The 26,838-nt window shown below is 41.9% G+C and overlaps 2 protein-coding genes across 2 annotated transcripts in view; one reads left to right on the top strand and one right to left on the bottom strand.

Annotated features, from left to right (window-relative positions):
- The window catches only part of ATP7B (ATPase copper transporting beta), a 76,609-nt gene extending 66,697 nt beyond the window's left edge, over positions 1–9,912 (bottom strand). Inside the window, exons 1-2 of the mRNA XM_068526455.1 lie at positions 9,513–9,912; positions 9,097–9,189 (exon numbers count right to left, since the gene is read on the bottom strand). Coding sequence (XP_068382556.1) covers positions 9,097–9,138 — 42 coding nt within the window. The 5' untranslated portion in view covers positions 9,139–9,189; positions 9,513–9,912. The remainder of the gene's footprint in view (positions 1–9,096; positions 9,190–9,512) is intronic.
- Positions 9,913–10,113: 201 nt separating this feature from the next.
- On the top strand, positions 10,114–26,567 carry ALG11 (ALG11 alpha-1,2-mannosyltransferase). Its single transcript, XM_068526791.1, has 4 exons — positions 10,114–10,199; positions 15,105–15,335; positions 18,654–19,585; positions 22,661–26,567. The coding sequence occupies exons 1-4, from the start codon at positions 10,156–10,158 to the stop codon at positions 22,930–22,932; spliced, it is 1,479 nt and encodes a 492-aa protein (XP_068382892.1). The 5' UTR covers positions 10,114–10,155; the 3' UTR covers positions 22,933–26,567.
- The last annotated feature ends 271 nt before the right edge of the window (positions 26,568–26,838 follow it).

Below are 26,838 nucleotides of genomic sequence, written 5' to 3'. Positions count from 1 at the left end.
GAAGGTGGGCCTCCTGAGACTAGAGATGAGCAACTGAAAACGGACTGTAGATCTAAACAAAATTTGGGGAGAAGATGCGTAGAGGTAGGCAGAAAGTTGAAGAAAATTACACACAGTGGTGTCAATTTTCTCGAGGTAAGAAGTGAGGTCAGAGACTTCCCTGGTGGCGCAGTGGTTAAGAATCCGCCTGCCAGTGCAGGGGACATGGTTCAAACCCTGGTCTGGGAAGATCCCACATGCCACAGAGCAACTAAGCCCATGCGCCACAACTACTGAGCCTGCGCTCTAGAGCCCGTGAGCCACAACTACTGAGCCCATGTGCCACAACTACTGAGCCTGCGCTCTAGAGCTCACGAGCCACAACTACTGAAGCCCGCGCACCTAGAGCCCGTGCTCCGCAACAAGAGAAGCCACGGCAAGGAGAAGCCCGCGCACCATGACAAAGAGTAGCCCCCACTCACCGTAACTAGAGAAAGCCCGCACGCAGCAACAAAGACCCAACGCAGCCAAAAATAAATAAACTTATTTTTAAAAAAAGAAGTGAGGTCATTTGTGGAGGATAAGGGAAGGCAGAGACTGAGCAGAGGTCTCGCTGTAGGTGGTAAAGGCTTGAAAGAGTGACTCGGAGGTTGACTAATAACAAGACAAAGGCATTTGCAGGCACAATTGAGGTTAGAAACAAATTGCCAGCTGCACCAACCACGTGGTTCCACTGGCAATTTGTTTCTAATCTCGATAGTCAGTGGCACCAACCACATGGTTGCCTGAATTTCCATGGCAATTCTGTTGCTCTGGTGTAGGAGCAGAGAGCGCGGTTTGTACACTGATGCTGGGGCAATGGGATGGAGGGACAAGAAAGTCCAGGGTTCCAGTGAAAGAATACTTCAGACTGTAAGACTGTAAGAGTCTGTCAGGACAGAGAGAGGCCACAGACTCAATAATAATAATAATAATAATAACAGACCCATTGATGGACAGCTTTTAAAACTGTTTTTAAAAAGTAAATCTAGGGCTTCCCTGGTGGCGCAGTGGTTGAGAATCTGCCTGCTAATGCAGGGGACACGGGTTCGAGCCCTGGTCTGGGAAGATCCCACATGCCGCGGAGCAACTAGGCCCGTGAGCCACAATTACTGAGCCTGCGCGTCTGGAGCCTGTGCTCCGCAACAAGAGAGGCCGCGATAGCGAGAGGCCCGCGCACCGCGATGAAGAGTGGCCCCCACTTGCCGCAATTAGAGAAAGCCCTCGCACAGAAACGAAGACCCAACACAGCCATAAATAAGTAAACAAATAAAATAAAAAATTTAAAAAATAAAAAAAAATTTTTTTAAATAAAATAAAAAAAGCACTTTCCTCATTTATTAAAAAAAAAAAAAGTAAATCTATAATGTTAGCACCACTGGGTTTAGAAAAAGAGGAAAAAAATGAAGATAGACTGGAATGAAATATGGCAAAGATTTTAATACTGGTTATCTTTGAGTTGCAAGAATACATGTTTTATTTCTAAAAACTAATAACTAGTGCAGCAAAAGCAAACAATAAAGGAAGTTTACAAACATGCTAACAACAGTCATCCTGTTAAGAAAGAAACAACAGGTCCCAAATGGAGTCACTTGTGCTCAGCCCCACATCAGTAAACCGAGACTTAATACGTAACCTAACTGCAACTTCAGCCTCTCCTAGGAATGTCATGACCTTCAACCAGTCAGTTTGCAATTACCTGGTAAGCACTAGTGGGGTAATCTGCCTGATAAACCCCTGCTTTCCCCAACAGGAAGTTGACCTTACCTGAAACAGTCCACTCTTTGCTACAATAACTTTCTTGCCCCGCCTCACTCTGCCTATAAGTCTTCCATTTTGTACGGTTCCTTGGAGCCCCCTTCTTTCTGTTAAGACAGAAGGCTGCCTGATTCATGAATAATTAAATAAAGCCAATTAGATCTTTACTCGGTTGAATTTTGTTTTTTAACAATCTTAAGACTGGCAGGAATAGAAGTAAATTTCACCTTTTGGTCTTTACTTTCCAAATTTTTGTTATGGAGTTAAATTACTTTTATAATAATAATTTCCTAAAGAATTTTAAGTGTTTCTAATGCCCAATGCAGAGTTACTTTTAGTTTCAGGAGAAATTGGGGCTTCAACAAAACTGCTACATTCTACCACAGATTTCACAATTCCTGGTGTTTTAAAAGTCTTATTTGCAGTATTAGTTACATCACAATAAAAAGTCACTCTCTGCTTTGCCCTCTACTTTATCTCATCAACCTTTGATCTGCTCAGATTTTCTCCTTTAACCTGGTTAAAAAAAAAAGTCACAGACATTCCAGAATTTCACCTGGCAATGATTCCAATCCTATAGATAAAAATAACATTGTGCACTCCTGAATTTGGATACGTCCTTGCGATCTGTGCTATGGTATTGGTGAACTGTACTCGTGTCATTGGCCCATCCCCATGCTTGCAATGGAGAAGAGACTGTATGATAAAATAAATAAATGTAAGATAAAAACGCATTTAAAAAGCCAGTGCTCACACCCCCATAGTTTATTACCCGGTTACTTTAGTACCAACTCTGCTCTGCGCTGTTGCTGTCAGGACCACCACTGGCCTCTGACATTAGGAGTGTAGACTCCACGGGGAATGGGGCAAAACAGCCAACTCCCAGTTCCTTTTTAGGCTTTTCAGCCACCTGTGGTCTGCATGGGGTTGGTCATTGTCCAAGGCCTCTAGCGAGTCTCCAGCAGCTCCACTCCCTTGAGGAGTGTCTCAAGACTGCTGTCCCACGCTCAAACTCTCCACTCTCGGGCATAAAGTCCAAACTCCTGACCTGAAAAACAGGGCCTTCCATAATCACTTTTCAAGCCACTCACAGCCTCCCAAATGCATCTTTCCATTCCCATCCTTGGACCTTTGCACATGCTGGGCTCTGCCGGCAACGTCCTTCTTTCCATTCTACTGTGTGTCCAGCCAACGTCCACCCCTCCTCCAAGACCTCACTCCTGCACCACCTCCTCCGAAGTTCTTCCTGCACCCTTCCCTCCCTCTCTGCCTCCCTCGCTCCCAGGAGAAGCCGATCACTTGATCACTCTCGTGAGTGCTGCACTGTGAAGACACCTCTGTCCCAGCACCTATGTCTGTTGGCTCCAAGAGCACAGGGCTGACCTCTGTTCATCTGTGCATCCCTCTGCTTGGCCCAGCATGAGGCGAATGGAAGGTGCTCATAATGTCCGTGTACTGAAGGCTAATGGCCAGGTCATGGGCCACCTCCCTTTCAGGGAGGGTCACTGATGCCCCACAGAGAGGCCTCTGAAGAGAAAACCAGGTGAAGGGATCATGTTCTAATTCATTTATTTGAGAGCAATTGTGGTCACCTATTATCTGCTGTGGAGAGTGTTTTTTAAATGATACTAACCTGGTACTCACTTTCAAGAAGCACAGAGTTGCAAAGAAAAGCTCTATTCAAAGCTATATTGCGGGGCTTCCCTGGTGGCGCAGTGGTTGAGAATCTGCCTGCCAATGCAGGGGACACGGGTTCGAGCCCTGGTCTGGGAAGACCCCACATGCCGCGGAGCGACTAGGCCCGTGAGCCACAATTGCTGAGCCTGCGCGTCTGGAGCCTGTGCTCCGCAACAAGAGAGGCCGCGACAGTGAGAGGCCCACACACCGCGATGGAGAGTGGCCCCCGCTTGCCGCAACTGGAGAAAGCCCTCGCGCAGAAACGAAGACCCAACACAGCCATAAATAAATAAATAAATATAAAAAATTTTAAAAATCTATATTGCAAAGAAAAGTTTAATCAAAGCAGGTGGTATGACCAATTGTCAAGTAAGTCTGGAAGAAAATACACATCTGAGAAAGTAAGAAAGGCCAAGCTGGGACTCAATCCCAGATCTCTTACCAGCTGTAGGACTTCAGGCAAGTTACCTAACTTCTCTCTGCCTCAGTTTCCCCAACTGTAAAGATGACGAACACTGACCTCGTGTTGTACCGCTTCCCCTCCTTCCCTCTGCTCCTGCCACTCTGGCTTTCTTACTTTTCCTCAAACATTCAGGTCACTCCTGACTTAGGAGCTTGACACCCTCTGGTTCCTCAACCTAGAACACTTCCCCCCAAATCTGAGTCATTCGGGTCTCCATGCGAATGCCACCTCCTCCGAGAAGAATTCCCTGACCACCTGCTTCAAAGAGTATCTCCACTCCCACGTCATCCTAATGCCCCTACCCTGATTCATGCACTTCATAGCACTTCTCAGCACCAGAAATAGCACTATTTGTTTACTCTTTTTTTTTTTCTTCTGTATCTCCTTCTAGGATACAAGTTCCTTGAAGGCAGGGTCTTAGTCTCAGCTGGATCCCCAGTGCCTAGAATGCCTGGCACATAGTAGATACAGGCACACCTCGGTTTATTGCTCTTCACAGATACTGTGTTTTTTAATAAATCAAAGGTTTGTGGCAACCCTGCATTAAGCAAGTCTATCAGCACCATTATTCCAACAGCATCCGCTGACTTTGTGTCTCTGTGCCTCATTTTGGTAATTCTTGCAATATTTCAAATTTTCTCATTATTATATTTGTTATGGTGATCTGTGATCTTCGATGTTACTATTATAATTATTTTGGGGCACCACAAACTGCCCCCACATAAAAGGATGAACTTAGTTGATAAAATGTGTGTGTTGACTGCTCCACCAACCAGCAGTTCAGAGCAAGGGCCTAACTTTCTACAATTCTATGAAGCCTAAGAGAGGTGAGGAAGCTGCAGAACAAAAGTTTGAAGCTGGCAGAGGTTGGTTCATGAAGTTTAAGGACAGAAGCCATCTCCACAACAAAGAAGTGCAAAGTAAAGCAGCAAGTGCTGATGTAGAAGCTGCAGCAAGCTGTCCACAAGGTCTAGCCAAGATAATGAACAAAGGTGGCTACACTAAACCACACAGTTTCAGTGTAGACAAAACAGCCTTCTACTGGAAAATGCCATCTAGGACTTTTATAAATAGAAAGAAGTCAATGCCTGGCCTCAAAACTTCAAAGGACAGGCTGACTCTCTTGTTAGAGGCTAATGTAGCTGGTGATTTTAAGTTGAAGCCAGTGCTCTTCTGAAAATCCTAGGGCCTTTACGAATTATGCTAAATATACTTGTGCTCTACAAATGAAACAAGGCCTACATGACAGCACGTCTGCCTACATGTTTTACTGAATATTTTAAGCCCACATTTGAGACATACTGCTCGGAAAAAAAAGATTCCTTTCAAAATATTACTGCTCATTGACAATGCACCTGGTCACCCAAGAGCTCTGATGAACGTGTATTGGGTTGGCCAAAAAGTTCGTTCGTGTTTTCCGTAAGCTGTTATGGGAAAACCCGAAAGAACTTTTTGGCCAACCCAATACAAGGCGATTCATATTGTTTTCATCCCCGCTAACAAAAAAATCCATTCTGCAGCCCATGGGTCAAGGAGTCATTTCGACTTTCAAATCTTATTATTTAAGAAATACGTTTTGTAAAGCTATAGCTGCCATAGACAGTGACTCCTCTGATGGATCTGGGCAAAGTCAATTGAAAACCTGGAAAGGAGTCACCATTCTAGATGCCATTAAGAACATTCATGATTCATGGGAAGAGGTCAATGTATCAACATTAACAGGAGTTTGGAAGAAATTGATTCCCACCCTCATGACCTTGAGCGGTTCAAGACTTCAGTGGAGGAAGTAACTGCAGATGTGGTGGAAAAGCAAGAGAACTAGAATTAGAAGTGTAGCCTGAAGAAGTAACTGAACTGCTGCAATCTCATGATAAACGTTCATCGATGAGGAGTTGCTTCTTATGGATGAGCAAAAAAGTGATTTGCTCACAGATGGAATGTACTCTTGGTGAAGATGCTGTGAAGATTGTTGAAATGACAAAAAAAGATTCAGAATATTATGTAAACTTTACCAAACTAGTTGATAAAACAGTGGCAGGGTTTGAGAGGATTGACTCCCATTATGAAAGAAGTTCTACTGCGGGTAAAATGCTATCAAACAGCATTGCGGGCTTCCCTGGTGGCGCAGTGGTTAAGAATCTGCCTGCCAATGCAGGGGACACGGGTTCAAGCCCTGGTCTGGGAAGATCCCACATGCCGCCGAGCAACCAAGCCCGTGTGCTGCAACTACTGAGCCTGCATGCCACAACTACTGAAGCCCGTGCGCCTAGAGCCCGTGTTCCGAAACAAGAGAAGCCACCGAAATGAGAAGCCCATGCACCGCAACGAAGAGTAGTCCCCTGCTCGCCACAACTAGAGAAAGCCTGTGCGCAGCAACGAAGACCTGACACAGCAAAAAATAAATAAATAAAATAAATAAATTTATAAAGAAAAAAAAACAGCATTGCATGCTACAAAGAAATCATTCACGAAAGGAAGAGTCAATCGATGTGGCAAACTTTTTTTTTTTTTTAAGATTTTTTTGATGTGGACCATTTTAAAGTCTTTATTGCATTTGTTACAACATTACTTCTGTTTCATGTTTTTTGGTCACGAGGCACATAGGATCTTAGCTCCCCGACCAGGGATTGAACCTGCACCCCCTGCATTGGAAGGCAAAGTCTTAACCACTGGACCGCAGGGAAGTCCCAATGTGGCAAACTTCACTGCTGTCTTATTTTAAGAAATTGCAGTAGTCACCCCTACCTTCAGCAACCACCACGTGATCAGTCAGCAGCCATCCACACTGAGGTACTGACCGAAGGTGAGGGGGTGGGGTGAGGTGGGGGGATGGGGGGGAGTCAGTATATATACGATTTTAGTGAAGGGGAGTTGCATGCAATCAAGCATACATTTTGGCAGAAGGTTGCTGCTAGTCACGAGGAGCAGAGGTCTCCATTAATGATTTTAGTGCTTTTCTAGATATGAGAAGATACAAGAAATTGGGCTCATAAAATCTCCTGAAAATATCTAACTATCTGAAGGCCTGTTCTGCCAGTTTTTCCCAAAGCACAGAGTGTCTCATTCCTGATCTCCGCCCTGAACTCCTTTCAGGGTGTGCTGAAGGTCAGCAACTGCAGTGGCCAGTGACTTCATTCTTGTAGAACCACGTGGCGAGTGACAATTCTTAGTTGGCAGTGGCAAGACCCTCCACTGGCAGAAAGATTACAACTCACTGAAGGCTCAGATGATGGTTAGCATTTTTTAGCAATAAAGTTATTTTTAAATTAAGATATGTACTTTTTTTTTTAGACATAATGCTATTGGACACTTTATAGACTGCAGTATAGTGTAAACATAACTTTTATATGCACTGGGAAACCAAAAAGTGCCTGTTTGCTTTACTGTGGTGGTCTGGAATTGAACCCACAGTATCTCCAAGGTATGCCTGTACTAAAAACATTATTGAATAAATGGTGATGACAAGAAAATACCTACATCAAAAGGTTTTGTGAGGATTAACTGAGTGTACCTGGAGGAATATAAAGTGCTTCAATACAGTGTCCAGCACATAGTAAGCTCAGTAATGTTGGCTAATACCATTATCAAAGGAATCCAGAAGAGGGTGAGGCATGGCATGAGCAGAGGCAGTTACAGAGTGTCAAGAAGAGGCAGATCTTGAGCTTGATCTGGAAAGATAAGGATTTTTCTGCTGGGCAGAGAGATGGGGGCACGGCAGGGGGTTGGAAGAGTCTCCTCTTCCATACAAGCTGCCCCTCCCTCAGAGGTGCTCTCCCAGCTTCTCCATTAAATGCAGAGTCATCCCACTAAGAATCATCTATTGACCAGCCTCTCTCTGCCCATCCATTAATCCATTTATCGTTCATTTCTACTCCACCAGGGCCTAGATGAATTTCACCCAAAAAGGGCGCACAATAATGTTGTCAAATTGATTTCTGAAATCTGTAGAAAAGGCACAGGCTACTCTTCAGACCAGCAATCCTGGCCTGGGGACCTATCCTAGAGAAATACTCAAAGGTCAGCATGAAAAATTACATACAAGGATGTCCACTACAGCATGGCTTGTGAGGGGGGAAAAACAGAAGCAACCAGAATGTCCACCCGTGAGAAAAGAATAAATACACTATGGTGCATCCATACTGTGCAGAGATGAAACTAAGTAACACAGATGCTTATGTACCAGCATGAAACATCTCCAAAATATATTGTTAAATTGGAGGGAAAAAAAGGTTGGAGGGGGACTTCCCTGGTGGTCCAGTGGGTAAGACTCCGCGCTCCCAAGGCAGGGGGCCCAGGTTCCATCTCTGGTCAGGGAACTAGATCCCACATGCATGCCACAACTAAGAAGTCTGCATGCCACAACTAAATAAAAAAAAGATCCCGCGTGCCGCAACTAAGGCCCGGCGCAGCCAAAATAAATAAAATAAATAAAAATAACAACAACAACAAAAAAGGTTGGAGGTTGGAGAATACACACTACATGATCTCATTTATGTAAAACAAGCAAATATTCTAAATCCACACACACAAGAACCTAAAGATTTCTCTGGAGATATAGATAAGCATTAACACTACAGATACGTGTTAACGTCACTGTGCGTTTCAAAACTGTGCCTGAAAAATATTAAGTTTTCAATGAGCGTTTGCTGAATGAATGAAGACGTATGTACATGAGCAGAAAAAGACTGGAAAATGGATCTGCTTTTCGTGCTAAATATTTCTGTACTGTTTGCATTTTAAGAGGCCGCACTAATGTATTACTTGCATAATTTAAATGAACTCGAAATAGTTCTTCAAAAACAAACAAACAAACAAAAAACCGTTGCAGGACCTGGATAGATCATAAAAGGGTCTATGCACCAACTCTTGAATAACTTTTCAAGGTAGCTAATTTAATCATACTGAGCAATCAGGGATCTTACACAGCAACTCAACTCTCACTTTACCCCTCCAGCATCAAACTTCTCAACAGAAGACGAACAGAAAAGTGGTGCGTTTTAAACTGTTCTGAAAAACAGTTAATAGCATGCCCTTCCTAAAGGGTGTTCTAATAAACCACGCGCCGGGCCTCCCCCGCGCACACCCAGGAACACAGCAAGGACCCCGGGTGGGCGCGAAAGGTCCTCCAGGCATGTGTGCGCACACAGAGCCCCGGGAAGGAAACTCACTCTCCGACTTGCCTTTTCACGATCTGTAATCTGTCTCTCCTGCTCAGGCTTCATCTCCCGGAGGAACTAATTTCTTCTGTGATGCAGCCCAGAGCCCAAGGTCACCTGGTCAGGGGAGGAGAAGCGCGGTGTTAAAACCCAGGGAGAAGAGGAGCGCGCAGTGGATGGCATCCTCGTGGTTCGGTTCTAACCCGAACCGACACCTGCATTTCAGACAAGGAATCGTCAGCCCTCATCCCACCGGCTAATTCAAACTTGCGCGCCATTGCGCCCCTAGTCCTGGGGGGCGCAGGGATGAGCACCAGAGGGGAAGGTGGGCCGGGAACCCTCACCCACACCCGGAGACGGGCCTGCCGGTGCCCAAGCGTCCTCGGCCGAGCTGAAACCCAGGCGAGGCGGACCCGTCCCCCCTCCCGGGTCTCCGCTACCTCTCGGGCCGGTGCGCAGAGGTCTTCAGCCTCGGGCGTGCGCCGTAGAGAAAAGGAGGGAGGGCGAGCCGCGTAGACCAGGGCGGGAGATGCAGATCCCAAGGCTCGACCACCGCCGGCTGCGAAGGTGCGGCGTGGCGAGGGCCGGCTTCGGGTCCGCTCTGCGCAGCTCCCTCTGGAACGCCGCGCCTGGCTCCAGGGCGCCACGGGTCCGAAATGCCGCAGCCGCTGCGGGAGTGAACTCCGCACCTGGAAAATCGATCTGAGACGCGCAAGAGCCTCCCATTGGTCTCCAACGGGCGGCAGGCTCTAGACTGGGGGCGGGGGCGCCAGAGCGGGGTCTTCAGTGGGGGAGGGGGCCGAGGGCTGGATCGCCGGCTGTCCATCACAGGCCACGCCTTCCCCATGCCCAACGCCCCCTATGGCTCCGCCCATGGGGGGCCGGGCCCGAGTACGCCACGCCGAAATCTTGTCCACCCCCGCGGGAGATTCTATTGGCTGGAAGGCCGTGGGAAGCTACTACCAGCAACCAATTGAAATGCACAATCGGCCCTGTGTGGGCGGGGGTGACCGCACGCTTCCTCAGGAGCCAATAGAGAAGAGGAACAACGAAGCGCTTCCCGAGTTCGGGGGTCGGCGGAAGATGGCGGCTGCTGAAAGGGGTTGGTGCTTGCGCGAGTTATTGAGGTGAGGAGCGGGTGGTGTGGGCTCTCAGGCGTTTTCCGTACCGCAGTGGTACTTGTCCTCCCAGTGCGACTAATGTTTGAGAGGAAGGGCTTTCCTTGTCACGAATCTAAGCTATTTTCTCAAGGCCAGTGACCGTTTCCTCTCCCTTTGGGGTCTTCTAGATAGACAAAGAGGCTGCGTTAAAGACTCAGTTTACCGCGTTTTCTTTCCCTGCCCCACTGCTGGCTGAGGGCTCGAGTTTCCCTCCCGGCTTTAGCTTCTTCTGTCGCTTATTCGCACTCCTATTAGTCTGTCATAAATTATTCGCATTCATTCCTCATTTTCCTTTATGGTTGAGCCACGCATCATTTTCCAATCTATCATGCTCTTTTTGGTGAAGAAGAAACCGGGTCTTCCTTTTTCTTATCTTAGTTTGTCTTTCACTCACCAGAACTGTCATTGTTAGCATATGTCATTTAAATGTCAAGTTTATGTTGAATCCTCTTCTTGATTTTACATTGATTTCTTTTCTGATTGATGTAAGAATAGTTATATAAATATTTATACCTTTGTCTTCATTGCATAGGTAATACGTTGTTTCTTGTAGAAAAGTTAGGAAATAAATGAGCAAAACAGAAGTCTCCAGGAATGCTACCATTCAGAGATAACTATTGTTAACATTTTGGTGAAAAAACTCCCAGACCTTTTTTCCACATTTGTTGTAATACTACTGTATTTTACATGTGTTGACTTACGCTAGTAAAACAGGAGACCTAGTATATTCTACCTACACAGCTCTTTTAACACCTACATATTTTTGTTCAGGTTGAAATTTTATCATTAATACGATAGCCTCCTGAATGGCAGTGTATATGTATTCTCTCCAAAATTCAGGTATTATTTCTTCTTCATTATTGCCCCCTCTACTTCAAATTCTGTAATGATTATTTAAATCATTGGAACAGAAAAGTCTATTTTCAGTGCGTTCATATTCTTCCCTGCCATTTGAAATATCCCGAACTCCCTGCTTTGCACATAATAATGACTAAATAAAAGTTTGCTGAATGGAATGATTCACTATTGATTACAGTTATCTTTTTAAAGTCTTGTGTTTAAATATGAATAAATATTTAATGGCACACATTTTAGTTATATGTAAACAAATTCTAAAATGGGTAATTTTGATGTGCAAGTACTGTAGGATGTTTAATAAATTTCTTTATAGAACCTGTATGTGTATCTTTGAAACTAACAGACTCAAAACAAAGGACTGGTTCAACTTTAGTCATTAATATGATTTTTTTTCTGATTTTCAGTTGAATAGTTTAGTTTGAAAATCCTATCGTATTTATTTTCCCACTTAAGTCATTTGAAGGAAATGCCATAAAAGTCTTTGGATGCTGTGAGTCAGCTACATTTTAAATTAAACAGACTTTTTGTCTTGTCCTGGAAAGCTAACTATCCAAGATAATACGGCTTTTATGAACTGATATATTCCAAACATTAAGTGGCCAATCTTACCACTTCTGTCAAACTCTCTTCATCCTTTACAGCAGTGGTTCTTAAAGTGTGGTCCATAGACCACCTGCAAATCCCCAAGACCCTTTCAGTGGGTCCTCAAGGTCAAAATTATTTTTATAATAATGTTGGGATAACGTTTGCCTCTTAAATTCTGTTGACATTTGCACTGATAGTGCAAAAGTAATGGTGGATAAAACTGCTACTTAGCACAAATCAAGGCAGTGACATCAAACTGTACTAGTAGTCATTGTGTTTCACCTCCATGCACTTGCTAAAGCCAGTTTTTCTGAAGAATGTCCTTGATGAAGCAGTAAAAATTATTAACTTTCTTAAATCTCAACCCTTGAGTACATATCTTTTTAATATTCTAAATGACAAAATGGGGGGAACACATAAAGCACTTCAACATACCGAAGTAAAATGGTTATCTCAAGGAAAACCTCTTGTATGATTGTCTACATTGCAAGTTGAATTAGACACCTACTTTTTACAGGACACAGTTTTTATTTGAAAGACCGACTGACAGACAAACTGACTTGGGTATTTAGTAGATATTTTCTTGAAAATGAATGATTGACCCTGTCACTTCAAAGAAAACAAGTGACTGGGAATTCCCTGGCAGTCCAGTGGTTAGAACTCTGTGCATCCACTGCAGGGGGCACAGGTTCGATCCCTGGTCGGGGATCCCTGAAGCTGTGTGTGCGGCCAAAAAACAAAAAACAAAACAGAAACAAAGAAAACAAGTGACAGAATTTGTTGCTAATGATAAAGTTTGAGTTTTCAAGTGAAAGTTAGAATTTTGGGAAACTTGTATCTGCCATTCTGACCTTGACCATTTTCCAATACTTAAAAGATTTTTTTCTGATGAGATTGGTAGTAATCTTAACAAATGTGATTTTGGGGTATTGTATAAAGAAATGTGTCAACATTTGGAAACTCTCCATAACTCATGAACCAATATTGCCCAAATAAGTTACAATGTTACAAAATCACATATACAGAAAAGTTCCATTCAAAGGGCAAGATAAACCAATAGATTTCAGTGTAACAGCATGGAAAGGGCATTGATAGGGTTTCAGATTCCATGTTGCAATTGACTGTTAAGAAATTGCCACTTGTCTAATTTGGTATAGTATTACAGAAAAATATTCGTAGCCAGAATAGGCCATTTAAAGGCCATTTTAAAATACTCCTCTCTTTTCCTGCTACATATGTGAGTGAGCCTGGGTTTTCTTCATATATTTGAACCAGAACAACATATCATTACAGATTGAATGCAGAAGCACATACGAGAAGCCACTATCTTCTGTTAAGCCAGACATCAAAAACAGTGACACCCTCCTTACTATTTTTTTTGGTTTAGAAAACATAAGTTTTTTAAAATAAAAATATGTTTATGTTATATAATGGATTTATTTCTTTAATGGATTCATAATTTTTAAAAAGCTTCTCAGTTTTAATGTCTCATATGTTAAATATTGGTAGATATAATCAGTGTAACAGTGGTTCTCAGTCAGAGGTGATTTTGCCCCTGCAGGACATTTGGCAGTGTCTCAAGATATTTTTGATTGTCCTGGCTGGGAGGATACTCCTGGCATCCAGTGCGTCAAGACCAGGGATGCAGTTAAACATTCTATAATGCACACAACAAAGAATTATCTGGTCCAAGATGTCAGTAGTGCTGTGGTTGAGAGACCTGATGTAAACAAAAACTGTATGGAGTCCTCAGCAGTTTTTAAGAGTATAAAGGTGTCCTGAGACCAAATCATCAAGTAATGGACTTGTTCACAATAGGAAATCCCACATGAGAAATTTATTTCAAAACTAAATATCAATAAAATATTTATTCCTCTAAAGAATTTGTATGTTTTCTACTTAGGGACAATGAAAACGATGTAACTACACAGAATATCCCCCTATTTGGTTTGGTCACTAAGCAGCCCAGAACCCAATCTGCTGTTCACTACTGTGGACAAATTGAGAACCTGCATCTCTGTGCCCTCCACCCCCGTCTCCGCTCCCCTCCCCACCCCCCAACATACTTTAACCGTATACGTTCCCTGGTCTTGACTTTTCATTATTTAAGTTTTAGTATTTTATTGTTTTTGTGTCTTATAGGCCCCTCAGATCCTTCATAAAGGGTAGGCAGGGTATTAAAAAAAATTGTTAGGTACCAGCTACATTAGCCAACCCTATGAGAAAACCATACCTTGAGAAAACAATTTAACATAGTTTAAGAGACATCTGAGGAGAAACTAACACACCGTTGTAAAGCAATTATACTCCAATAAAGATGTTAAAAAAAAATTCTCACACACATGAAGTACTGTTTCATAAGGTTGTGAGAAAGCCAAGGTAACGGTTTCTATTATTAAAAGTTTTGCACTTCGGTATGACACATTTGTCATATTGAAACCCCCCCCCCCAAAAAAAAAAAAAAAAAGAGACATCTGAGGGTGTAATAAAATTTTGCATTCAGTCAACAAATGTTTTTTGACTGCCTTCTCAGCCAGGTATGACGCTAGGCATTGGGATATGGTGGTGAACAGGGCTGGGTCCTTTGCAGAGCCTCAGTCGACCTGGCAGTAACAGGGAACCTTGCAGCAGTGACTGTGGGAGTGAATCTGCCTACATGCAGGAAGTAGAACAGTCGTGGATTTTTGGCATCTCATTCAGAGGCACATGGGAAGACAGTGGTTTCAGGGTCATGTAAACAGATCAGATGCAAAACTCAGAATTGAACTGGAAAAATCTAAGCTCCATTCCCCTTCCCTCAAAAATTGTTCTACTTGGGAGTTCCCTGGCCGTCCAGTGGTTAAGACTCCGAGCTTCCACTGCAGGGGTACGGGTTCGATCCCTGGTTGGGGAACTAAGATCCCGCAAGCTGCATGGCAAGGACAAAAAAAAAAAAGAAAGAAAGAAAAAAATTCTGCTTGAGGCAAAGTGAGATAATAAAGATGATTTAGTGTCTCACCAAACTTTTAACTATGGAATGTTGACTATGGAATATTTCTTTGGGTTACATATTGTCATTTTGAGGGTCAGATGCCTTTCCCAGTCATATCTTGTTTAGGTTAATAATTAAATTTATTTTAATCCCTTAACACATATACTGAGTTAGGAGAAAGGTAGCTCAACATTGATTTTTACTGCTGATTAAAAAGAAAAAGTACATTGAATTGCCAGCATGCTGTGGAATTAAAGGGGATCTGCACTTTTGACATTAGATATTTTGTAGCATTAGAATTTTAATAACTGAGTATTTTGTTAGACTCACAAGCTATAAAACTTTCCTTTGCTGCTAATATATAAAGCAGTTATGTGAAAGTAGACTTTAATTTGTAGCCTTTCTTTTTTTTAATGGGCATTATATCCATTTTCACCCCCCTTCCCCTCTCATTTCAGGTGTTTTCATTCATTATTCTTCCCTGGGCTAATTGTATGTGGAGTTTTATGTGTATGTTTACTCATTGTCCTTTGGGGAATCAGACTGCTGCTACAGAGAAAGAAAAAGTCGGGCTCAGCTAGCAAAACTGGGAAAAAGCAAACGGTGATTGCATTTTTCCATCCCTACTGCAACGCTGGCGGAGGAGGAGAAAGAGTGTTATGGTGTGCCTTAAGGGCTCTACAGAAAAAGTAGGTATGCATCTTTCTTAACAATTTGGTACATTGTTACTATTTTTGTAAAAAATCATCACCCAGAATGTATCTTTCTCTAGTCATAGCCAGGGATTCCTTTTTTAAACTATTCTTCAGTAAGGAAACACTGCTCATATGCCAACCTGTCTTACAAGATCCTACTGCATTTTACTTGATATGATAAACAGAAAGGGAAAGTATCTGCCCTTTTATGGCATAATTTAGTGGGGATAACTTGAGAGAGTATGTGGAGAAGAGATTAAATAATAAACAGAAATATACCAAGTACTGTGAAGCACTTTAAACCTGAATATTTTTAGTCAATGGTGGCACACATGAAATAATCTCTCTGAAAGCATCTATTTGATTCTGATTTTGATATCATTATCAGTTGGATAGTCTTAAGTAAGTTACTATGTTAGAAAGAATTTGGTGTTACACATCTTTTAATGTTCTAGGCTTCCTTCTCCCCACCCCTATCCCACAAGAAAAGAAAAGGCACAGCAAAATACAGGTTCCATTATTGTTTGATTATATGAGGAAAACTGTTATCCTTCCATGGCCACCGTACTTCCTGGCACACGCCCTTCATTCAGTTTCAGAGTCTTCCCGTGTAATGCCCTTAGCTCTACATTTCTACATTCTTGGCCCTTCTTGGCTTCTAGCCACCGTCCCTGTGTATCCTCTGCCATCTCCCATAACTGCCTAAATCCAGAGAATTTTCTTAAATCCCAGCTTAATTCCCACCTCCTTGAAGCCTTCCTATTGTAGTCCATACTGATCTTTCCTTCTCATAACGCTGTGCATTAGCCTTGTCTCTAGATTACCCTTGAGGGCAGTGGTCAGGTTTCATGATATCTGTACTCATACTCCCCAGCAACCCCTATTACTCCTCTACCTGACTGATGAGAAAAAAAATCCAAGTAATTAGTATGACGTGGAAGATACTTTCTCGTCTTGCTCCTGCCACATTTGCTTCTCCTCCCTGCCCACCCCTCACACGCACTTAGCTCCAGCATACTGACCTAGGAGCATCACACACCTCTCAGGATTCCTCGCCTTTCCATCTAGTGTTCCCTCTTCTCTGAACTAACCTTTTTCTCCTTAGGTAATTCCTGCAAGTCTTTCCTGACTCAGCATAAGCTACAGTACACTTTTCATTCCATCTCCCTATATTTGGGGAGTGGGGGAAGCAGGGAGGACCTGCTATGTATTGGGTTGGCCAAAAAGTTCGTTCAGGTTTCTCTGTAACATCTTACGAAAACCCCAAACCAACTTTTTGGCCAACCAATATCAAGCACTGTTCTGAGGGATTGAGTTTAAATGGTGAACAAGATAGATCAAGTCCCTCTTATGGACCTTAGATTTCAGTTGAGAGAGAGACAAGATAATAAACAGGGAAAATATCAAATGGTGAGAAGTGTTATATAAGAAATTCAAACAGGGTAATATGAGAGTGACTCCACTCTTTAGAGTGAGTAAATTAGGTACAGTCTCTGAGGAAATAGCACAACTAAATTCTGACTGACAAACATAGCTGACATTTACTGAGCTTTTACTGTCTGCCGGGCGTGGTTTGAAGTGTTTCACGTGTGTTAGGTGACTCAGTCCTCGTTACAGCCTAGCGAGGTGGTTACTGTTATCCTCGTTTGACAGACAAGGGAACTGAGTTCCTAGAGCCCATGTTCTAAACGTATGCTCTCCTGCTCACTTTATGAAAAGACAGTGAGGGTGAGAAAAGAGAATTCAAAGCAGAGGGAGCAACTGCTGCAAGTCCCCTCAGACTGGAAGGAGCCTGGCTTGTTCTGAGAAGGGAATCCAGTTCGGCTGAAGCCTGCTGAGCAAGTGAGAGAGTTGGGGGGAGGGGGGTTCCAGAGGGAGGCGGCACCCGGTACGCAGGGCTTGAGCGAGCAGGGGGAGTAGTTTAGACTTTATTCCAAGTGCTGTGGAAAACCATATGAGGGTTTTAAACAGAGAGATGATATTCTGCTTATCTATTCCTGCTTAATAAACCACCCCAAGTTGAATGGCTTAAAACAAGAATTTATTATTATTTCTCAGAGTTTGGAAGTTGACAGGCCCTGTTTGGAATCCTTCACGCTCAAACTGTTGCAGTTAGATGGCAGCTGGGGCTGGAGTTGTCGGAAGGCTTCTTCACTCACAGATCTGGTTCCTGGGCTGGGGTGACTGGGTCAGGCATCTCTGTCACCAAGCAGCCTCTCCGTGTGACTAGCTTGGGCTTGCGCACAACATGGCGGTCTCAGGATAGCAGGACTTCTTACATGACAGCTGTCTCCCCTTAGAGTGAAGTAGAAGGTGCCAGTCTCTTAGAGCCTGGGTCCAGAAACTGGCACAATGTCACTTTTGCCATATTCTATTGGTAAAAGCAGTCAAGAGCCCACTGTTACTCCAGGGGAGGGGACATAGATCCACCTCTCAACCGGAAAAGTGTCAGAGATTTTGTGGCCATCTTTAAGCTGCCAGAGATGACCATCCTTTTTACATTTTAAAAGGCTCAATCTAGTTGCTGGGAGGGGGGCTAGGGAGGAGCGATTAGATGCTCAGCCTTTAGACATCACAGCATCCTGGGCTCTTCATCAGTACACAGCACATTATTTGTTTCTATATCTGTTCTCTCCACTGGACTGAGCTCCTTGAGGATGAAGACTCTCCATCATCCCTTATTCTCTAGAACCTAGTAGCTCACACTAGATAGTTAATAAATGTTGTATATGACTCAGAGAATAACTATAAACACAGCCAGAGTGAGCCCAAAGTGTTAAAATCGTAAGAATGTACTTTTCCATATTTCCATTACGATTGTATCTAATTGTGATGCAGGCACAAGGTCTAGCTTTTAGAACCTTTGTGCATTTCTCAGATTAAAAACACGAATGCTTTAGGATTTATGATCCTATCTAAAGATACCTTTAGTGAATTTTAACTCGTTTATGAATATTTTATTAATATTTCATTACCATTATAATGCTGAGAAAGTTGTCAAAATTTTTGAATACTTCTTAAAAATGAAAATGTCTCATTTATAAATCAGTAATTTTGTTGATGTCTGCTATACGCAAAACTCTTAGTGGAGGGAAAAGCAAAGAACTAGAAGTCTCCTTTGGAGGACTGACATTTTAGTTGTAGGGCAGTGGAAGACCCAGGAGAGAGTGGAGTCAGTAAAAAAACAGTGGAAAACATTTTTTTAGTCTAAAAATAAGCTTCTTTATGATTGTGAGAAAATAATTATCTACAACGTTTTGCTTGATTTTAACCTAAACTAATGAAATTCTTAACTGTTACGTCCTGTTTTAGGTATCCTGAAGCAGTTTATGTTGTTTATACTGGTGATGCTGATGTCAGTGGTCAACAGATACTGGAAGGTGCTTTCAGAAGATTTAACATCAGATTAACTTGCCCAGTGAAGTTTGTTTTATTAAGGAAGCGCTACCTTGTGGAAGATTCACTCTATCCTCATTTCACCCTGCTGGGCCAAAGTCTGGGATCCATTTTTCTTGGCTGGGAAGCTCTGATGCACTGTGTTCCCGATGTTTACATCGATTCGATGGGCTACGCTTTCACTCTTCCTCTGTTTAAGTATTTAGGCGGTTGCCGAGTTGGAAGCTATGTTCATTATCCCACCATCAGCACTGACATGCTCTCTGTAGTGAAGAATCAAAATGTCGGATTTAACAATGCAGCCTTCATCACCAGGAATCCTTTCCTCAGCAAAGTAAAGCTTATCTACTACTATTTATTTGCTTTTACATATGGGCTTGCTGGTTCTTGCAGTGATGTCGTCATGGTCAATTCTTCTTGGACGCTAAACCATATCCTCTCACTGTGGAAGGCTGGGAATTGCACTAATGTTGTTTATCCACCTTGTGATGTGCAGACGTTTCTGGACATTCCCTTACACAAGGAGAAGACAACCTCAGGACATTTACTGGTTTCGATTGGCCAGTTCAGGCCTGAAAAGAATCATCCTTTGCAGATCAGAGCCTTTGCTAAATTGCTGAATAAAAAGGAGGCTGAGTCACTTCCTCCACTTAAACTTGTCCTCATTGGAGGTTGTCGTAACCAAGACGATGAACTTAGGGTAAACCAACTGAGAAGGCTTTCTGAGGACCTAGGAGTTCAAGAAGACGTGGAATTTAAAATAAACATTCCATTTGATGAATTAAAGAATTACTTGTCTGAAGCAACAGTTGGTCTGCATACCATGTGGAACGAGCATTTTGGGATTGGTGAGTTTGTCCTGTAAACAACTTGTTTGGTGCCATGAGATATACATTTTAGGTGATTTTGATAAAATGATAATATTCCGGAAGTTTTCAGCAAGTCCTCAGTCTCTTCCCCGAGTCCACCAAGTGTGCTTTCCTCATTTGAGACCCTGTAAAACAATCAATAACAATAGCTAATGTTTATTGGCCACTCACTGTGTGGCGGTCACTCTCAAGGTCTTTACAAGCATTATCTGATTTAACTCTCTCTGGAACTTCACTTAATAGGTATTATGATTATTTCCATTTTATAAACTCAGACACAGAGAGGGTTTAGAACTTGCCTAAGTTCAGTCACACAGTAAGAGATAGAGCCCAGATTCCAATCCAGACAGCCTCTGCTCTTAACTACTGTATTTTCTCTCCCCACCTAACCCCATCTATGTGCTGGTTCAGATTCCTGGGCCTCATGCTAATCCCACTGAGGAGCCAGATCAGAATTTCTGGGTGGGCCCAGGTGGAGGTGTTTTGGTAAAGCCCCTCAGGTGATTCTGTTGTGCATCAAAGGCCGAGAACGCCTGTCTCCAGGTAGGCTCCTCAGAAGAACCTTTTGGTTCTTTTATTTATTGTGTGCTCATTACTGGAATGGCCTCAGGTGTTCAGTTTGGACAGCCGTGTGAATGGTGGTGGCTTTCGCCCACAGAGGCCTCCAAGAGCAGAGGCAGGTGAGGGGCTGAGTTTCGAGCATGTGGGGTGGAATTGGCTGGGGGACGTGTGTGTGTGGCCTCATATGTGTGAGTCTGCAGTAAGGAGAGGGAGCTGGCCCAGGAGTACAGACTGCGGAGTTGTCCAGGTGGGTACCGCAGCCCGGTGGGTGTGGACGTGGACGTGGATGTGGACGGGATGGCCCAAGAGGAGTCTGTAGAGCAACAGGGGGCCCGCAGTGCAGAAGGCTGAGAACAGTGAGAGGCCACAGGTTGGCAGAAGGGTAGCCAGTGAAGGAGAAGGAAGAAAGCCAGGCAGAGAGTCATGGAAGCCAAGGGAAGTGAGGGTTTAGGGAAGAAGGGAAAGGGCGACAGATTCCAGTGCTGCCCAGATGCTGGGCAAGACGAGGGCATGGTGGGCGACCTGGGCGAGAGCAGTGTCGCCAGATGAGTGGGCGCGAGGGTCACTGGTGGGGGGTGAGTGGAGCGCTGAGCGCAGATGAGCCAGTGGAGCTGGTGAGTGCAGACCGCGCTGGCCCTGAGTTATCTGTGAAAGGAGGATGGAGAGACGCTGGCCAGGGGAGGACTTGTGACCTGGAGAGAGAGAGAGAGAGAGAGACAGTGTGTGTGTGTGTGTGTGTGTGTGTGTGTGTGTGTGTGTGTGTGTGTGTGTGTGTGTGTATGTGTATGTGCACCCTCACGGAGACTTTGTGTTTACGAGTTTGAGCTAGCTTAAGTGCTGATAGGAAGGGGCCAGTAGAGAGGGAGAAGTGGAAGATTCTAGAGGGAGAGGGTAAAATTGATTAGGTCAGAGTCTCTAAGAAAGTACAGAGGAACGGTATCCAGCCTGGAACGGAATATTATGGTGTAATCCATATTTTTCAAATAAGAGTTCAAATTAAAGCATTAGCAGAAAATTCTGTAGAGATTTCGCCCATGTTGAAGAAACAGTTGTTAATGATTTAACTTCTGTGCATCTAGGATGATATCAGCTCTGTACCATCCTTTGGAGAAGTAAGAAAACAGTAAACCAAATCATTTTCTGAAGGGCTTAGTTCTCTCTAGAAACATGGGTAAGAAAGGCTGGCTAGAATAATTTATATCCTCACCTACATCATTTGGCAGAAACTAATCAAAACTTTCATTTAGTTCAGCACTGCTATTGGGCGGCACACAGTTGTCTCAGATTTGCCAGAAATCCAGGCAGTAACAAAAGCACCAGCCTTACTTAGTGTGCCTCACGAAGATGGCTTACTTTTTTCCTGTTTTCTCCTAATGCTGTAATTTGAACATTTTGTTTTTGATATCTTTTTTTTTCTTATTCAGGAACATTTTATATTTTCAAAGTATTTAGGAATTCTTTAATTAGAAAAATAAAGGCAATGGGATTATCTTTCAGGTTCTAAAAGTACCCATGAATTAAATCACTCACATCCCCCTCTTAAAAAACACAACAAAACCTTAAATCACATTGCTGTTAAGTTTTCTTATAGTAAGAAAGAAGACCAACATGCACTAGAGTACAAAAACCTGAAATTCTAAAAAAAAAAAAACAAAAAACCCTGAAATTCTGAGCATGAAAATAATTTATTGATTAGACATCTGGTTTATTCAAGCATAAGGCCTACCAAAGATAGAATTAACACAGCTCATGGAATAGGAAAAAAACCCCATCCAGCACCTGCTTTGTCTCGGATTTCCTGGGGACAAAATGTATGCATTCTGTACTACAGCCTCACCCTAAAGCATCCACATGTGCTTGATATTAACTTGAACAGGATGTGAGAAACTTTCTGTACACCCAACCTGGCAAGCATCATTAGTGATGCAATCTTCAGAAACATTCTTAGGCACAAGAAATAGCACCGCCTGCAGTGAGAGTCTTTGACAAAGAAAAGAATATCATTAAATATAATCTTACAAACAGGAAGAAAAATATACACACTTTTGCCAATGGATTGCTTCACATATCAGGAAAAATGTCACAATCAGAGATTTTCTTTCGATGAGATTAAAACACCGATACTCAACTTTTAATGTTTTTGATATCTTTTTTACCCCTTTTTATCTTTTAATATCCACTAGTTATCTACCATCTTGCTAATAACATTCTCTAGTCTTCTTTGTTTTATTATCTGCAGTATATTTACTTTTTATAGACTATTCTTCTATCTGTCTGTTTTAGTAAAGACAAGTAGCATTATTATGAAGCTTTGATAACTAAAAAACTTTAAATTATTTTATTTTCACCAGGGAAGTTAAATGAGTGAATTTGTAGACATACATTTACTTAAATTGCCCATGAATCTTTTAAAATTTGTAAAGCGTTCTGCTCATCCTTGTTCTTATGAACACATTCAGAAACTTAAAAGACGACATGATTTCTGTTTCTCAGGAATTGTTGAGTGTATGGCAGCCGGCACGATTGTCCTTGCACACAATTCAGGGGGCCCGAAGCTCGACATTGTCGTTCCTCACCAAGGCGAGAGAACTGGGTTTCTGGCTGAAAGTGAAGAAGACTATGCTGAGACTATGGCCCATATTCTTTCCATGTCTGCAGAAAAGAGACTCCAAATCAGGAACAATGCTCGTGCATCCGTAAGCAGATTCTCCGATCAGGAGTTTGAAGTGACATTCCTAATGTCTGTGGAAAAATTATTTCAATAATTCCATACCTGTACAAACTAAAGATATTTTATATAAAATGGTTAGATACCTTCATATGTTAATATTTTTCTAAACTCATTCCCTATTGTAATAAAGTTAGTCTAAGCAAGGCCCTTAGCAGTACGTATATAACCAAGGTATTTATTTCAGTGGAACCAGGCAAAATTACCTAAATGGAAAAGGTAACCTTATATAGTTTAAATATAAAAATTTTAGAGTAGTGTTTGGTCTCAAATTCTGAAAAATATGGGTCTGAAAGAAAAAAATGAACAATCTTAATTTTGGTATAATCCGTATTTTTAAAATCCTATTTATCAAATCACTTTACTTTAGAAATCAGGAAAGAGAATTTCCTTTTAGAAAAAAGGAAATATTGGGGAAAAAATGGGTGATTGATAATTGATTAGTACTTCAGAATTATTTTGACATTTTTGGAACACAGAAAAATTCTGGTACGTTTAAATTCAAGCAGTATTGTGGATAAAATTTTTGAATCTATCTAATGATCCTCTTAAAAGAACAAAAACTTTAAGCAGACTTAATCATGTTCTAAAAGCATGTAGTCAAAAGACAGGCTCACTGTGATTGCTCTATGTGTGTGCGTGGGCATGTAGAGACCAGGGTACTGCCAGTAATCCTATCCATTAACTAGGTATTTGTGAAAATAGTTTTATATTTAGTGCTATCAGTACATTTTTATGGACCTCTCATTATCCCTTAACATTTTCACGTCCCAGAGGCTGTAAGTCAGCTTTTTGAAGTCATTCAAGAGGTCTGAGTCAGAACATCGCGGTAAGTTGTTTTTCTGATATTGAAGATATAATATTTGGATCCATCCGCATGGTCTCTGTAATCAGCATCATGCATTGTAAGATAGTGAGGTGGCATTTTGAAAACAGCACTGGACTAGCAGGTGGAAAAGCTGGGCCTGACCTCAGCTTCATCATTTACAAACATCTGACCTTTTGACACTAAAGCTGCTCCCTAATCTTTCTGAGTGTCAGCTTCTTTCTCTGTAACCTGGAGATGGTAATGGCTGTCCTCACTGCCTTTCATAGTTGTCATGAAAACAGGGAACACAGAAAGTATGTGAAAGTACTTTGAAAATTATAAAAGTTACTTTAAAGGTAACAATATATAGTAAATGTCTTCTAGGATCCTATCTTTATCAATGCATTACAATCCTATGTAGATTCTTGTTACTAAGCCAGTAACTAGGAATCAGTATAATTTAACAGGACTCCTATCCTGAATAACTAGCATGGAAAAGTGAATATATATATATGCAGATATGGCTGTTGAGACTATAACTTTTGGCATTTTCTGCATACACAATCAGTTCCTTCTAGTTCAGTAAATTGACCTCCTCCACAGTCTGATACACCTTTGTGTTAGGGGCATGTGAAAGAGGTACATTTTTCCTTTCCAGTCTCCTCTCGTCCATTCATCAATCCAACCAGCTTCGTTATCTGCTTCCAGTTACATTATTGATTCGTCTGCAGGCCATCTTCTGTCATCAGATCAAAAAGCACCAAAACAAAGTCCCAGGATGTTCTGACACACCAGAGTAGCTTTGTGTTGGAGAGTATTCAATTTAGAAAAGAAAAACTGGTGGAAATTGGAGCTGGAAGGAGCCCTACAAATTCTCTAGTCCAATTTTCTCTTATTTTCAACTTTACAGACAGGAACAATTTAAAGAACTTTGATTCTGTTAGTATCACAAAGTTGTTTAATGACAAAATCAGGATTACCACCCGGGGGTCCTGACCCCCAGCCCGGTGCTTTTCCTTATCTTATAGCTAGTCTTTGAGGTAAGATTCACTACCATTGCCCACTCAGCCTACCCACCTACCCAAAGAAAATCATGGGACTGAAGATAAAGAGATTGAAATGGACAGAGCAAAAGTAGAGGATATTGGAAAGGAAGAAAGGATTCTGAAACTCCACAAAACATTTTTTAAGCTAATTTCTTCAAAATGATTTTCATTTATCACAAACCTATCATTAGAAAATTTGCATGTATGTTTCCTTTCAGTGTTCCTAATGCGGTGTTAAATGTTTGTTTGTTTCTGAATACTTGATACCATGAAGAATGTCAAAGCAATATGTCAGCTACTGTCTGCCTGGAGAAATTGAGTGACTATTAATTCCTGTAAGATGCTGCCTTTGAGTGCTCCAAACATGCTGTTTTGAACCTACAGCAGTGGTGATTCACATTCTTATTTCCAGTTGTGCATAACAAACTACATGTTACATGTTCTTTGTATAGTAATTATTTGTATCTAAATATGATTTAGATTTAATAGGTACAAAGTCTATATCTAAATAAGATCTAAAGAAGTGGTTTTATTATCTTAGATACTTTTCCCAGTTCAGTGCCTTTATACCCCTCATGTAGTCTCCCAATTCTGAATTATTTATTATCTACTGCTAATATTCCCAAGCTTCACATGCCAAGAATTTTTTTTAAAGAAAGAAAAAAAGTTTTTAAAGGCAAAACAAAACTGTTTTGCCTCTTGTACCCAAGAATAGGTTGTCAGGTTTAATAGATTTTTTAAAATGAATTCAGACATATAAAATACTACAGAGCTTCATACACTTTAATAATTTTCAGGGTATTTTACAAAGTCATATTCCAGACAAAATTATGAGATAGGGGCTAGTGTGATTATCAGTGCTTTCAGAATATTTGTGTATTTAATTATGTAAATGTACCCTAGAGTCCAGAACTATGATATGAATAAATAAATGAAGGTGTGTCTGCTAAATGTGTCAATGGGTACAATGAAAAAGTTACTTCTCACACTACTATATATAAAATAGATAACTAATAAGAACCTACTGTATAGCACAAGGAACTCGAGTATACTCAATACTCTGTAGTGACCTGTATGGGAAAAGAATCTAAAAAAGAGTGGATATATGTATATGTATAACTGATTCACTTTGCTGTACAGCAGAAACTAACACAACATTGTAAATCAACTATACTCCAATAAAAATTTAAAAAGTTACTTCCATTAAACCACAACAAGAAGCTATGCAAATTACTAGAATCAAATTATGCCCATGTGATTTGCCCTACCTCACCCACTATTCCTCTTTCCCCACCCTAGTTAAGGCCACCCTTGGCTTTGGAGAAGCATCAGTTCCAATACTCTAGTGCTATGTGCTCATTTGGATCATGCATAAGTGTTACAAGACACTTAGAAGGGAGGTTAAGCGTTGATAACACTTCTTGGTACTATTTAAAGAATGATCAAGTTGATTGATAGATATCATACATAGTTACCAAAATGCATGATTTTTCTAACAAAATTTATTCTAAAGACATATGCAGGTCTGATCAGTAGTTTCAATTTAACAGATGTAGCCAAGCCTAAAACCAGAGTAAAGCAATCAGAACTGGGCCTCAAGAACATGATTAAGGTAACGGTGTGTGTAAGATAGGTGAGGTGAATTGGGCTGGAGCAGGTTGAAAAACCTTGCAGATATGCATACTTATCACGTTGAATACTTCCTAATTTACAGCAAAGAACTCAGAATCTTAGAATGAATGATAAGGGTGGGTGGCTGTTACCTAAAGGAGATTTTAGCCAAGCATCTTGTTATTGGAGCAAACCTGATATGTTTATTCTTTTTTTTTTTTTTTAATTTTTTTTTTTTAATTAATTAATTAATTTATTTATTTTTGGCTGTGTTGGGTCTTCGTTTCTGTGCGAGGGCTTTCTCTAGTTGTGGCGAGCGGGGGCCGCTCTTCATCGCGGTGCGCGGGCCTCTCACTATCACGGCCTCTCTTGTTGCGGAGCACAGGCTCAGTAGTTGTGGCTCACGGGCCTAGTTGCTCCGCGGCACGTGGGATCTTCCCAGACCAGGGCTCGAACCCGTGTCCCCTGCGTTGGCAGG

Source organism: Eschrichtius robustus, chromosome 18 (assembly GCF_028021215.1).
Source record: "Eschrichtius robustus isolate mEscRob2 chromosome 18, mEscRob2.pri, whole genome shotgun sequence".
Taxonomy (NCBI): domain Eukaryota; kingdom Metazoa; phylum Chordata; class Mammalia; order Artiodactyla; family Eschrichtiidae; genus Eschrichtius; species Eschrichtius robustus.
The sequence above is the reverse complement of the archived record's forward strand: the minus strand, read 5'-3'. Positions and strand labels throughout refer to the sequence as shown.